Raw genomic sequence first — 14,113 nt, forward strand, 5'->3', positions numbered from 1 at the left:
TAGAGACGGGGTTTCACCGTGTTAGCCAGGATGGTCTCGATCTCCTGACCTCGTGATCCGCCCGTCTCGGCCTCCCAAAGTGCTGGGACTACAGGCTTGAGCCACCGCGCCCGGCAAATCTATATAATCTTAATTCATCTGACCATAAGGTAAAATTTTCAAAAACCTTTTAAAACCCTTTATAATTTTCTGTTAAACAGCTGATCAATTTCCTAAGAAAACCATTATTCAGACACATGGGCCCAGATTTGAGCCCTGCCATCAGTGTGCTTTTATTTTCATGTTTAATGTACCGAAAACTGAAATAATCTCCTTCAAATCTTAGCCAACTTCCTGATACACACAGAACTTCCTTTACAAGAACAATCCTTCACAAACCCTTTATAGCTTGTTAAAACTTGCAGTTTTGTCTTACTGCTCTTTTAGGTTAAGATGATCCTTAAAACCCCCTGAACTAGACAAAATTACATTCCCTTTAACAAAAACCGTATTTCCATACCTTCTTATAACATTTTACCAAAAACACATTCTATTTTCCTTGTATACCTTATAGGTAAAACTGTTTCTCCAGTACATTACAATGTTAATTCTCAGTAGCTTTAATTTGCGGTGTAATATGTGGTAGGTAAGCAATTTTAACCATGAATCAGATTATAGAGCTCAGGACAAAGAGAGAGCTGCAGACAACGTCTGACTCTTCCCCGCCTAGCTGGGGCACCTGGCTACTTCCACGTGTCCCCAGGCCTTATCTAGAATCCAGTGGCTGTAAAACAGACAAGTCAAACAATTATTAAAAATCACAGAAGCAGTTTATGAGCTTAAAGTATCTAGCAAACAGTATACGATCTGCCTAATTTAGAGCAAATGTATAAACGTTGAAGATATCTTATTTTACTTTACCAATAATATTTTAAATTGCCTTTATTTTTCAAAGATCAGAGTCACATGACCTAAACACATTAAAGTTTCTATTTTTCTGACAATTTTTTTTAGCACTTTTCTTTAAAAGTCAATTAATAGGAACATTAACATGTTTTATATAGACATCACACACACACAACACATATAAATACACAGAAGGGGATCCGGTAGTTGTAAGATTTTTTATCTGCCAATTTTTAAGTTTCTTAATTGGATTACTGGCTTCAGGGTGGAGCCCTTACAGGAACAGGGCCAGAAAAGCATGTAGTTTCTAGGGCCTAAAAAGCAGGCATAGGTAGAAGGCAAAAACAGATCTCCCAAATTAAGGGTCCCATTTTTATACCACATCTTGGATCCCCAAAAAGAGGGGAATGCAATGGGAGAAGAGAGTGCAATGCTTTTACCCTGCATTCCACTACAAGGCAATCCAAACCCAATCAGCCCATCCCCCAAGCGAGTCTCATCTTTCAGTGTGGGGTAGAAATATTTCCACACCTTTTAGGTGGCTGAGAGCATGCTTCTCTAACCCAAAGTGCAAAGAGCTGAGTATCCCTCCATAACTGCCATTAGCCCTACCTTAAAGTATATTTCCTACCTAGTTATTACATACACAGGCTAAAAGCTCTTCTTCCTGCAAAGTAATTTCTGATACCTCCCAAAGTCAAAATGTATCAGGTAACACGGAGGAGAGCCTTAGATTTTGAGAGGGATCTAGCCTCCTTCAATCCTGGGGTTCCATGAGGAAAACACAGGGTATGTGGCACCTCCTGTGTTTTTCCCAAGGAGTCCTGGGCTGTCAGAAATTACTTTAGGTCCTCTCATGTAGGCATCAAGAGTGGCAATAAAACAGACTGGGGAAATAATTCAGTTGACTGAGAAGAAAAACAAAGAAAAATTTTTCTTAAACAAACAAGATCTAAGAAGCGAAAAAGCACCACAGCCTTTTACATACATGTACATCCATCCATCCATCTATCTATCTATCTATCTATCTATCTATCTATCTATCTATCTATCTATCTATCTATCTTGGATATCATCTATCTATCTATCTATCTTGGATATCAGTTTTTAATTAAGTTGATTTTAACAGGAATGAGCAAAGACAGCTAGCCTGTGAGGCTAGAGACAAGATGGAGTCAGCCATGTCAGATTTCTCTCACTGTCATAATTTCTTCTGTTACAATATTTGCAAAGGCAGTTTCAGTAACACCCTTTTCCTGGTTAACTAACTTACTCACCAGGAGCCAAGCCAAAAAAAGAAAAATCAAATGGAAAGTCTGCTACTCTCAATTATTTTATTATCTGCCAGAGAATGCTTCTGGCAGACTTTCTCCTTCCTCAAGGGAAAAAATACCTGCAAAATTTTAATAATAACAAGGACTGCATTTTGCTTACCGTGAAAGTCTATTTGAGTTCTGCAGGTGAGGGAATCAAAATGCAGTCCAAGAAGAACATAAGATGAAGGGCAAAAAATCAGAATGCCATTGAAACTCCATTTCCCAGGAAAAACTAGTTGGAAGGAAAAAAAAATCCTACAACTAAAGGATATGAATCAGTGGTTCTTAACTGGTGCTGATTTTACCCACCAGGGGACATTTGACAAATGTCTGCCCACTCTCTCCCCATTGTAACAGAGAGTGGGCAGATGCTAGGGACGCTGCTGAACATCCTATAGTGTTCAGGACAGTCTCCCTAAGATGAAGAACGATCTAGCCCCCATTGTCAATAGTGTCAGGGCCAAGAAACCCTGATCTCAATGAATGGGCTGAAAATCTTGAGTTGATGCATTTTATGTTGTGGCCATTCACAGCATCTTTAGAAGTTAAGACCCTCAAATCTGCCCACTTCTCTCAGGCTGAACACATAAATCTAACAGAATCCTCCACATTGAAGGTTTTAAGTGGATATTTTAGAAGCATTCTAAGACTCACTGGTAAGTGAGCAGGGGAGAAGCCACGCACCGACTTTTTCCCCCAGTAAAAATGCAGCCCACCCAGAGATGACAGTCCCCAATCTGCAAACATTCAAGCAATGTCCGTATGACATGTCACTGCTGTTTGCTTCCAGCTGATTCTTCTGTTTTCAATGGCCCCATAGTGTCTCTGTGACCATCCATTTCTCAGTTAATAGTGCTGCCACTCGAATCCATTACACAAGAGAGCACTCCCACCCAGCCCTAGGCCTGCAATATGGCTAACGACCTGCGAAATATAATAAAAATGTCTTGGCTGCCTTTGCATTATGGACCACCGTTTATCACACACACACAGCTTTGCAGACAATAGAAACGCTGAATTACATTTTTGGTATAGTCTTTTTTACAATGAAGTAATTCTGCAATTACTACGGACTCAGGGGAAATTGCAAAACTAGTGAACTGCTGTGCACCTTTCATCCTGTCTCCTCCCATCTTGGCATCTGACACTACTGTCAAAGAGGACCACCGCCACCAAGTAGGAGGCAGGATAGGATGGAGGTGCTCACTGGAACACAAACTATCGTCATCCTTTCTGCACTGCACTCACTGGTTGTGTATGTATCACCTATGCAGTTTGATTCTACGTGTAGAGCTGTGGAACTGCGTCTCTAGTCAAGATACCAAACTCTTTCATCAACACAGAAGAACTCTCCCTACAATCATCCTTTGTAAGCACTGCCTCCCATCCCTACTCTAGATCTGTGGCAGCCACTGATCTGGTGTCCACTTGAATATTTTCATGTCCTACAAATGGAACCATACAGTCTGCAATCTTCTTCTTCCCTTTTTTTTTTTTTTTTTTTGACAGAGTCTTGCTCTGTAGCCCAGGCTGGAGTGCAGTTGTGTAATTTCGGCTCACAGCAACCTCCACCTCCTGGGTTCTGGCATTTCTCCTGCCTCAGCCTCCAGAGTAGCTGGGATTACTGGCATGTGCCACCACGCCTGGCTAATTTTTCTGTATTTTTAGTAGAGATGGGGTTTCACCATGTTGGCCAGGCTGGTCTTGAACTCCTAATCTCAAGTGATCTGCCTACCTAGGTCTCCTGAAGTGCTGGGATTACAGGCACGAGCCACCGCACCCGGCCCAGTCTGCAATCTTCTGACGTGGCCTGTTCTACTCAGTACACTTCCCTGGGGGTTCCTCCAGCTTGCTGCGCCTACCCACAACTCCTTCCTTTTCACAGCTGAGCGGTGCTCTGTGGCACAGACTTGCCACAGCTTGCTTCAACTACGCCCACTGAGGGACACTGGTCATATGTCCAGAATATTGTTATTATAAATAAGCCACTATTTTCTGCTTAATTTTTTAAATAACCAGATTTTGTCAGACACCAATGTAGCTTACAAATGATACTAGCTGTGCTGGGGATTTGCCCCAAACACTGATATAGGACTATGAAAAAGCCCTTATCATGTAATATTAATAATATTAATGTTACTGTGAATACAGGTGGTTCTCTCTTCCCTTTGAGACTAATTTTACAAACTCTGAAAACAATCTACACATGGAACTTCTCACCTATAATACCATGACCTTCCCCTAAAATCATGGTAAAATATATATAACATAAAATTTATCGTGCTAACCATTTTTTAAAAAAAATTTTTAAGAGATAGGGTCGGCCGGGTGCGGTGGCTCACGCCTGTAATCCCAGCACTTTGGGAGGCTGAGGCGGGCAGATGACGAGGTCAGGAGATCGAGACCATCCTGGCTAACACGGTGAAACCCCGCCTCTACTAAAAATACAAAACATTAGCCAGGCATGGTGGCGGGCGCCTGTAGTCCCAGCTACTTGGGAGACTGAGGCAGGAGAATGGCGTGAACCCGGGAGGCAGAGCTTGCAGTGAGCCGAAATCACTCCACTGCACTCCAGCCTGGGCAACAGACAAGACTCCATCTCAAAAAAAAAAAAAAGAGAGAGAGAGAAATAGGGTCTCACTCTTTTGTCCAGGCTGGAATGCAATGGTGTGATCATAACTCACTGCAGCCTTTACCTCCCAGGCTCAAGTGATCCCCCCACCTCAGCCTTCTGAGTAGCTGGGACTGCAGGTGTGAGCCATGTCCGGCTAATTTTTGAATTTTTTTTTTTATTTTTTGGTGTTGAGACAGGGTCTTACTATGTCGTCCAAGCTTGCCTTGAATTCCTGGCCTCCAGTGATCCTCCCACCTTGGCCTCCATCTTAACCATTTTTAAGTGCACAGTTCAGTGGCATTAGGGGCATTCACACTACTGTGCAACCATCACCATCAACCATCCCCAGAACTTTATTTTGCAAAATGGAAACTGTACTCATTAAATAGCAACTCCACACACATCCCCCGCTTCTCCCCATCCCCCAGTAACCACCCTCCCACTGCCTGTCTTTTTGGATTAGACTCCTCGAGGTATCCCTTCTAAGTGGAATCCTACAGTATTTGCCTTTTGTGACTGGCTAATTTCACTTGGCATAATGTCTTCGAGTGTCATCCGTGTTGGAGCCTGTGTCACAATTTCCTTCCTCTTCAAAGCTGAGTCATGATATTCCACTGTATGGATGGACACGTTCTGTTGATGGAATTTCTTCTGTCAATGGACATCTAGGTTGCTGCCGCTGAGGATTTCTAAAGGACCCTGTACTGCTCCTCTACAGTGTGAGGTCAGTCTTGGAAAGGAGGGGGCATGTCTTTCTGTTCAGCTCTCTCAAGCCACCATCCTCACAATAGCAGCTCACAGATGCAACAGGAGGAATCAGCCCAGCACATAGACCGGCCTCCACTCTGGCAGAAACTCGAGGATGATGAAATGCCAGGCTGGCAGGAGGTGAGGGGAACCACCCACTCAACTGACAGCACCCTGCTCAGAGGCCTAGGATATGAAGGGCACTGGAACACAGGGAAGCCTCAGGGAAGTGCTTCTTCCACGGACAGACTGAAGCTCCCAAGACCCCTCCTGAATCCAGACTGGTTGACTTTGAGCAGTGTTCTCTTCTACAGGGCACGAGCTACAACCTATCCCTCAGCATCAGGCCCCCACAAGATACCTGGTGCTTTTTCAGAGGGGACCACTTCACCCTCAGTCTCATGCTTCTGTAGAAAGTGTTGAAGAACAGGGAACCTTTCCCTGCGCCCCACCTCACTCTAACCAAGATCCACACCAGCTTACCCGCTGTGAACTTGCTGGGTCATCTGCCAGGTACTCTTTTTGGACAGTATAACCTTGCTGTGTGTTGGGCGCTCAGCACAGCCTTTTATCTGTGCTTGGGTTTGTTGTGGAACGAGGAGGCCGCTGAGGTCTCACTCTTCCATGCACTCCTCTTACGCTAACTCACCTGAATGGCATCGCCACCAGAGAGAAGCACTGCAGGTGAAGTGTGTCACCCAGCAAGACTCTTTCTTTTTTTTTTTTTTCAGACAAGGTCTCACTCTGTCACCCAATTTGGAGTGTAATAGCACAATCATGGTTCACCACAGCCTTGACCTCCCAGGCTCAGGCAATCCTCCTGCCTCAGCCTCCTGAGTAGCTGGGACTACAGACATGAACCACCACACCTGGCTAATTTTTGTATTTATTGCCCAGGCTGGTCTTGAACTCCCGGGCTCAAAGCAATCTGCCCACCTCAACCTCCCAAAGTACTGGGATTACAGGTGTGGGCCACCACACTGGGCAGAAATCTTTCTTCTTAATGATTTTCTTGGCATGGAAGCTTCACAAAATGAATGACAAATGTCACTAAGATATATTCACAACCCTGAAAGTCTGGGCATGTGGATGTACTATTTCACTATTATCTTACGCTGTTTATGTTGCTTTACCAAAATACATAGAGTAGGTGGCTTATAAACAACATGTGTGTCTCTCAGTTCTGGAGGCTAGAGTCCATGATCAACACGTGGCAGACTGAGTGTCTGGTGAGAACCCGCTTCCTGGTTCATAGACGGCGCCTTCTCACTGTGTTCCCACATGCTGGAAGGGGCAAAGGAGCTCTCCTCATGACTTCATCACCTCCTTAAGGTCCCAGCCCCTAATACCATCCCCTTGGGGGTTAGGATTTCAACACAGGAATTTGGGGAGACAGAAACGTTGGGACCGTAGCACTATCCCCCTCATGAGCAAGGATGACACATAACACAGCCATAGATACATTATGTAACCAGAAGAAGCATGCCTACTTCTACCCAGGTAGTTGTGTGTGCAGAAATGGGCTCCTTAGGAAAACAGAGTGCCCAGAGTGTAGACGCTCACTTTTGATAACTAGTGATACTCTCAGTCTGAATAACCCATGTTTGGTGACATTAATGGAGGCAAGAAATATGTATAAAAAATTGGCCTCTCAGCTACAAATCAGGGCAAATCAGAACATAAGTTCCACTGAATAAGGAGTTTTCAATCATCCTCTAGGGTCTTTAAATCTTCACAGCTAAGTCAGAAGTTCCTCACTCTGGGAATTCAGCATGTGTGAGAAGTGAATTTTTACCATTTATTATGGCGACAAGCTCCTTTTAGTAGCTACGGTGTTTAAAGTTACTGCCGTCATGGACACAGAACTTGGTAACGTCCTTGTGTTGGACACAACATTAGTGAAATTCTATTTCTACTTGTGTTGCTTTTTCTTCAGTACTGTTGCCACCACCATCATCACATGGTTTTTATTACTCATCTGCCTGTTTCTGGCAGTGGGTGGACATCAGTCACAAAGCTCCAGGTAGGGAAATACTTCCCTGGGTTTTTGATGACTTTGATACCATGCGCATGTGGGCAAATGCACAGAGAGCTTTCGCGGCTGCCATAGGGCCCAGCCTGCGGAATCGCGCTATCTGGAAGCCCGGCCTTTGCCACGCCCAGATGCCTGGGTGTATCCACCGGAGGACTGATGAGGCTGTATAGAGTTTTCTGTTTTTAAGCAGAAGGTTAGACCAACGGCACTGCTTAAGGAGGGGAAGGTATGCAAACAAGGACGCTCTGTCACTCAGTCGACCTGGGTTACATTCATGTCTGCCCATGGAAACTGTGACCCTGACAGGTTCATGAAATTAGTCCAGTAGGCTAGCTGCAAATTCTCAAAGAAGAATCACACTCCATGAGCGTCCTGCAGATATATATGCCAGGGCTAATATCCCTTTACATACTTTCCAATATGCCTTGTGCGACAGGCAAAGGAGCTCTGTGACTCAGCTCATCTCTATAAAACCACTCATGTTTATGATGTGTCCTGCCTCTGCCTTAGATGGAAAAGAATGCACTGGTTTCTGATAAAGTGAAACCTACACTTATCACATGACCCATTAACCCTACTCCTAGATATTTACCCAAGAGAAATGAAAACCTACGTTCACACAAAAGATCTGTATGAAAATGTTTTTTGTAGCTTTATGCTGGAATCACCAAAACCTGGAAAGAATGCAAGCAAATGTGAGGATGCATAAACAAATCGTGGAAACAGCATTCAAAATGGAATACCACTTAGCTATTCAAGAATGAATGGCTGGTGCACACAACAGCACGCATGAATCTCAAACGCATGAGGTTGAGTGAAAGACGTCACACTCTCTGGACTACACACTGTATGATGCCATCTCTATGCCATTCTCGCAAGGGCAAAACTCTAGGGACAGAACAGTGGTGGCTGCCAGGGGCAGGGCGGGGGTGGAAGAGGAGCTGAGTACAAAGGGACACAAGGCAATTTTGAGGATGACAGAACTGCTCTGTGTGTTCATTATGCTCAAGCCAGCTCTATACATTCCTTCCTTCTTTCCTCTTCAGACAGTATCTTCTCTTTCTTGAAAAAATCTTTTTGGCCAGGTGATGTGGTGGCTCATGCCTGTAATCCCAGCACTTTACAAGGCCAGGGTGGGAGGATCTATTGAACCCAGGAGTTTGAGACCAGATTGGGCAACACAGTGAGACCCTGTCTCTACAAGTAAAATAAAATAGAAAATAAGAAACTAGCTGGGCATAATTTCTTGCGGCACAAGCCTGTAGTCCCAGCTGCTCGGGCGGCTGAGGTGGGAGGATCACTTGAGCTTGGGAGGTAGAGCCTGAAGTGAGCCGTGATCGTGCCACTGCACTCCAGCCTGGGGCAACAGAGTGAGACCCTCAGTGTGAGTGAGTCTCAAAAAACAAAATTTTTCATAGTACCTTCCTTTCCCCCGAATCTATCACCCGATTATCTTGCAGGCAGCTCTTTCTCAGTTAAATTCAGTTTGAATCTGTGGTTCTGTTCCCCTGTATTCCTCATACTGTTTTGCAAGTTCCTGTGAATTATTTAATTTATGCTAAAAATGTGGGTCTGGGAGAACATGTTTGCTTTATAGTTTGGATTTTGGGATGAAGTCCCAGAGGAAATAATATGTTTACAGGGACTCACTTGCCAAATTTTCTCTCTTTCCATACTAAGTGGAAAATGGACTTCCACTTTCCTTGCTGTATTCAGAAATATGCGGGGGCAAACAACTCACGATTCCCCAAGCATTTGGGGGAGCTGCTCACTACAGCAGGTGCAGGCTGTGCACATTTATAGGGGCTCGCTCCCTTGCTTCTCTTCTCCTGGGATGGTAACATGAGCTCATGGGAAAGGCACATGGCCACCATGTGATTCTTAAAAACTGCCCAGATAGCACGAGTGACCGGGCAATGGATCCCGTAAGACAGAGGCCAATGGACTCACGCATTGTATTAGTCCGTTCTCATGCTGCTAACACAGACATACCTGAGACTGGGTAATTTATAAAGGAAAGAGGTTTAATGGACTCACAGTTCCACATGGCTGGGGAGGCCTCACAATCATGGCAGAAGGTGAATGAGGAGCAAAGTCACATCTTACATGGCTGCAGGAAAGAGAAGGTGTGCAAGGGAACTCCCCTTTATAAAACCATCAGGTCTCGTGAGACTTGAATTCACTTCCCACGAGAACAGCACGGGAAAACCTGCTCCCATGATTCACTGACATCCCAATGGGTCCCTCCCCATGACATGTGGGAATTATGGGAGCTACAATTCCAGATGAGATTTGGGTGGGGACACAGCCAAACCATCTCACCTGTCAAAGCCAGACTGCTGAACTCATGCAAAACCCAACAAATCCATTTTGGCACTAGAGTTTGGTAATGCAGAAGTTCCCTACTACTTAACATTCTTGCTTTAACTAGTTTCCTCTTTCAGACTGCCATGAGTCTGCTGCTATGAGACGTCACCTGTGGGTAACATCCATTGAGTGCTTCTGATGGGCAAAGCCCTTGCTTTGGACAAGTAACAAGGGCAACAATGAAAATCCACTAATCCACACAGGTAGGGAAATATATGTGGTTTGCTAAAAGCCAGATGACCTGACTTCTGCCTGTTGTGGGCAGAGGAACAAAACACGTCTGTTTTTGAGGTTCTTTCCCGAGTTTGAAGAGATGTGTCTTGGATCCTTCTTCAACACCCTGCTTCCCTGCTATCTGAGGTCATCAGTGCTCCACTGAGGATTCCCTTCCTTGCAGCCTAATGCATCCTAACTGACACCATGGATACTGGCAGAGGGGAGGAAGAGAGACACTGGTGAAGGAGATGAACGGATGGACAGGAATGGCAACTGGTTTGCTGGGTCCAGGGTAGAGAAGCAGGGCTCAGGCTACATGCTTGGCGACTCTGAAAAACTTGTCTGTCACTGCACCTGGAAGGTGGGGTTGAGTGTTCTAAGTAGACCTTCCACGAAGCAGCTGTCCTTGCTGCACTGCAGGGAAACACCTACTCCCTTCCTCACTGCCCACCCCCAGCCCCACCCGCTTCCTGCCACACACAGGTAAGGAGAGATGACCAGGGAAGGAGGAATGCCAGTTGCACTAAGATCACTGGATCTGGGAACCCAGAATTTACTGACAACTTCTAGTGGAGAAAGCCAGACTGGAAGGAGTTGAGGAATGAATCATCTTCTGAGATGCAGAACTTGTTTTTAATGAGTTTGGTGAGGTGCAGGAATGAGAGTACAGGTGCTTGAGGAGGAAGCATGATCAGGGAAATATTTTCCTTTTTATTTAAGGTAGAAGGGAGAGAACGATAGGCTGAGAAGGTATGCTTTCTTGATGGGGGCTCAATGACTACTGACCTAACCAAAACTGTAGGACTTGAGACAAACAGAAAATAACTCCAGAATGAACATTTCAACATTAAGTATTTCTTTGCTCCCTTCTTCCTTTGAATATAACCTTGTAGGGTGCTCTAAAAAGTTCCACAATGCACATAGTGAGCTGAAGAAAGTGCAATAGTCTCTCTCTTCAATATCAACTCTGCCTAAGAAGTGTTATTATACTTTAGTGACACTGATGAATCGGGAATGGAGCTCACAGATGTTACACAAAGTTGACATTTGCCAAGGTCTATGCATTGTTGTGCTCCGATTCTCCCTCTCAGCTGCCTAGTTACAGAAGCTTCATAAACAAACACTGAATAAGGAAGCCGACCTTTCTGGGGAGGGATGGGGGTTTCTGTGTTTATTTCAAGAAGCCAGCAAAGCTCATGCTCTGTGGCCCTGGGGACCAGCCAGCAGCATGGCTGTCTCCAGGTTACGGAGCACGTGGTCCTTCACACCCGACAGTTCCAGCCTGGGACTTGTTTACACAAGAGCTGTGAGTCTCTTTGGCCTTCATCGTGTCCTTGTGCAGAGGTGTTGCTAAATGGAAAGAATCTCAAATTCCATGCCACAAGTCGACGGGGAATCAGGGTTTGGTACATGTGATTTCCATTTGCAGGCACTTCTGGAAAGCTCTGAGCTCTGAGGCGGGAGACCACCTGTGCTGCTCTAAGAACTGAGGTTGACGTATTAGCAGAGCGGATATCATTTCCCTGATTTCCAGGGGTGAGGCAGTACCTATTTTGTTTTGTATACCAATTTCTTATACTATGTTCTGGCAACAGCCAATCGCAGGCATCTGATATATATGCAGAAAGAACGCGTACTTTCCATGAATAACACTAGCTGGGAGTGCATGGGACAGAGACCCAGGCTTGGGTGGGGAAGGCACGCACTTACAATGCGCTACATGCCCGACATACTTGACCACATTTGCCTGGTCAAGGAAACCCAGGCTCTCATGAAGAGGCCTCACTCAGACTTGTTTGAGGATCAGAGCTCGAGCCATTCTGTGTGGCTCCAATGCCTACATCCTCCCCTACCACCAGGCCAGCTGTGAGAGAACCCACACCTAGAGGATCGCAGACTGGTTTTCCCTCAAATCGAATGCACGCATCTCTGGGAGGAGGAGGCCTAGGAACTGGAGTTTCCTTTTCAAATAATCAAGTTCCAGAATATATACAATCTCATATCAAGGACACGAAGCTTAAAAAGATCCCAAACCAACTGTTACGAGTTGAAGTGTGCCCCCTCCTCCACAAATTCACCGGTTGAAGTGCTCACCAACAGTGCACCTCAGAATGTGACACTATTTAGAAACAGGGTCACTGCAGATGTAATTATTGCTGTATTCAAAAACAATAGCTAACATGAGGTTGTCTTGGAGGAGGGTAAATTCCGAATCCAAGCTGTCTTTACCACAGGGAAATGTGGACAAAGCTGAACACAGAGACGAGGGTGATGTGCCTACAAGCCAAGGAATCCAAAGACTGCAGCAAGGCCCCAGGAGCCAGGCAGGGGCACAGGAGAGACTTCCCCTTAGAAGGAACCGACCTGCCTACACCTTCATCTTGGACTTCTGTCCTTAGGAACTAGGAGACAACATATTTCTTTTTAAGCCACCCCAGTTTGCGGTACGTTGCTATAGCAGCCCCAGGAAACGAATTCACCTGCACTGTATGTTGCTTAGGAAAACGGCTATGTGTAGCAAACACGTGGAGATAACAACCAGCAAGCCCACCAGGGTCATTATCATCGAGGAAGGGGGGAGGCAAACATGGGCGGGGTTTCCAATGCACCTGAGAGGTTTGTTCTTAAGTTGAATGGGTAGGTGGCTATCAGGACGTCTGGCACCAATGTTGTTTTGTAAGTCTTAAATTACGTATCTTCTAAGTTTTAAAATGTAAAAAATAAGCCTTCACTCTAGAAACTAAATGACTTATTGGAGGGATCCCACGAACCCAGGCTAAAAGCCAGGCCAGAACCCAAGCCCTGGGCTCTGTGGCTTCCTCCTGCCACTTCTCTGCTGGCGGAAGAGGGCAACTGCTCAGCTCAAGGTCTGTTTTGTCAACAAGGAATACATGTGATTGGCTGTTTACTTACTAACCATAAAGTAATGTCTCAGTGGTCATCAAAAATGTTGGAAGATGCTAGGACGATTCCTAAGTTTTAGAAAACGGCCTAGCAGCCCATTTGGGGGCGGGGAGTAGGAGAGGCTGGAGAGCTGAATAAATCTCTGGAGCAGAACTGAAGAGATTCAAACACACACCCCAGCTCATGCATGCCCTTGCCGAGGTGGAGGCCAAGGGCCCCACACTGCTTCCGTCCTTTCCACATTCACCACAACCGCTCTTGATTCCCGCCTGATTCATCTGCACAGAAGTGTCAAGGGAAGAAAGAACACATTCCCTCTTTCCACCTGGGGATGGCACAGTTCCAGAACCTTCTCTTCTCCCCATCAGCACTAAGAACCTTCTTAGCTCTTCTTCTTCTTCTATAGCCTGGTTTTGAATTAAGCGTTGATCCTTCTGCTTGTGAGATGCTGAAGATAAATTTCCTCCCAACAGAAAACCAAGCCTCTTACCTGACTCCTGGAGATACCGATACACCAGGAAGTTCACCTCATCACTGGTTATGCTCATCTTAGCCTCACCTCGCGGCGATGAGGTGTTGATGAAGTGGGAGCCACCCTCTGTTCAAAAAGAGAAGAGAGTATTGAAACACTGCTTGTATTTTTCTCTTTTTTTTGAGATGATTAAAGAAAATAATCCATGCTATTATACACACGAAGGTAATTAACATCTGATTGTGTTATATTTTGTAATTATGTGATTACATAAAAATTCCATAATTATAGATATAAAAACATGCCCAGGTGAAATGTTTTCCGAAAAAACAAGAGTTGGCCTGTTTCCTAAGGCCAAGGAAGAATTGAGCAAAAACCACATAGGGGCAACAGAGCACGGCAATGAACAACTGACTTTGTGTTCAGTAAAGCTCTGTGCATGCAGGGATCTGCAGTGCGCCCCGTAAGCGGCAGGAATGGAATCCCAAAGTGCATTCAGGCAGACATGGCTGAATTCAACCCTGAGCACTTTTCTGGACACATGGAGAGGTGACCAA

At 45.2% G+C, this 14,113-nt stretch overlaps 1 protein-coding gene across 3 annotated transcripts in view; it reads right to left on the reverse strand.

Moving 5' to 3' along the window:
* TBL1X (transducin (beta)-like 1X-linked) overlaps nt 1-14,113 on the reverse strand; it is a 260,115-nt gene that overhangs the window by 54,578 nt on the left and 191,424 nt on the right. For all 3 annotated transcript variants that reach the window (XM_011950906.1, XM_011950905.1, XM_011950907.1), the window contains one exon: nt 13,575-13,682. In XM_011950906.1, the coding sequence (XP_011806296.1) occupies nt 13,575-13,632 (58 nt within the window). In that variant the 5' untranslated portion in view covers nt 13,633-13,682. The remainder of the gene's footprint in view (nt 1-13,574; nt 13,683-14,113) is intronic.

This window comes from Colobus angolensis, unplaced genomic scaffold (genome assembly GCF_000951035.1).
Source record: "Colobus angolensis palliatus isolate OR3802 unplaced genomic scaffold, Cang.pa_1.0 Scaffold310, whole genome shotgun sequence".
NCBI classification, from domain to species: domain Eukaryota; kingdom Metazoa; phylum Chordata; class Mammalia; order Primates; family Cercopithecidae; genus Colobus; species Colobus angolensis.